Genomic DNA, 257 nt, shown 5'->3' with positions numbered 1-257 from the left:
ATAAATGAAACGTTATATAATACAATTCTTACATTACGACTTAATCTACTGTATTAGATCTCAAGCAGTTAACTGATCTCATACAAAAGGTATTTCTTCATAATCGCAGGCAGGTCAAGTTCGTCGATTCTAACAGGCATCTTATCGCCCAGTTCCTGCCTAAGGAGGATTCTGGCTAGGTGCTTAAGGGGCAAGGGAGACTGGCCAACCTGCAGGGGGAGAGAGAGAGTTTAATTTGTTATTATTGTGATGATGAT

The 257-nt window shown here is 40.1% G+C and overlaps 1 protein-coding gene across 4 annotated transcripts in view; it reads right to left on the bottom strand.

The window, feature by feature from the left end:
* The window catches only part of LOC119585223 (poly [ADP-ribose] polymerase tankyrase-1-like), a 13,965-nt gene continuing 13,708 nt past the window's right edge, over nt 1-257 (bottom strand). For all 4 annotated transcript variants that reach the window (XM_037933879.1, XM_037933880.1, XM_037933881.1 and 1 more), the window contains one exon: nt 1-209. In XM_037933879.1, coding sequence (XP_037789807.1) covers nt 69-209 — 141 coding nt within the window. In that variant the 3' untranslated portion in view covers nt 1-68. The remainder of the gene's footprint in view (nt 210-257) is intronic.

Source organism: Penaeus monodon, chromosome 19, assembly GCF_015228065.2.
Source record: "Penaeus monodon isolate SGIC_2016 chromosome 19, NSTDA_Pmon_1, whole genome shotgun sequence".
NCBI lineage: Eukaryota > Metazoa > Arthropoda > Malacostraca > Decapoda > Penaeidae > Penaeus > Penaeus monodon.
The sequence above is the reverse complement of the archived record's forward strand: the minus strand, read 5'-3'. Positions and strand labels throughout refer to the sequence as shown.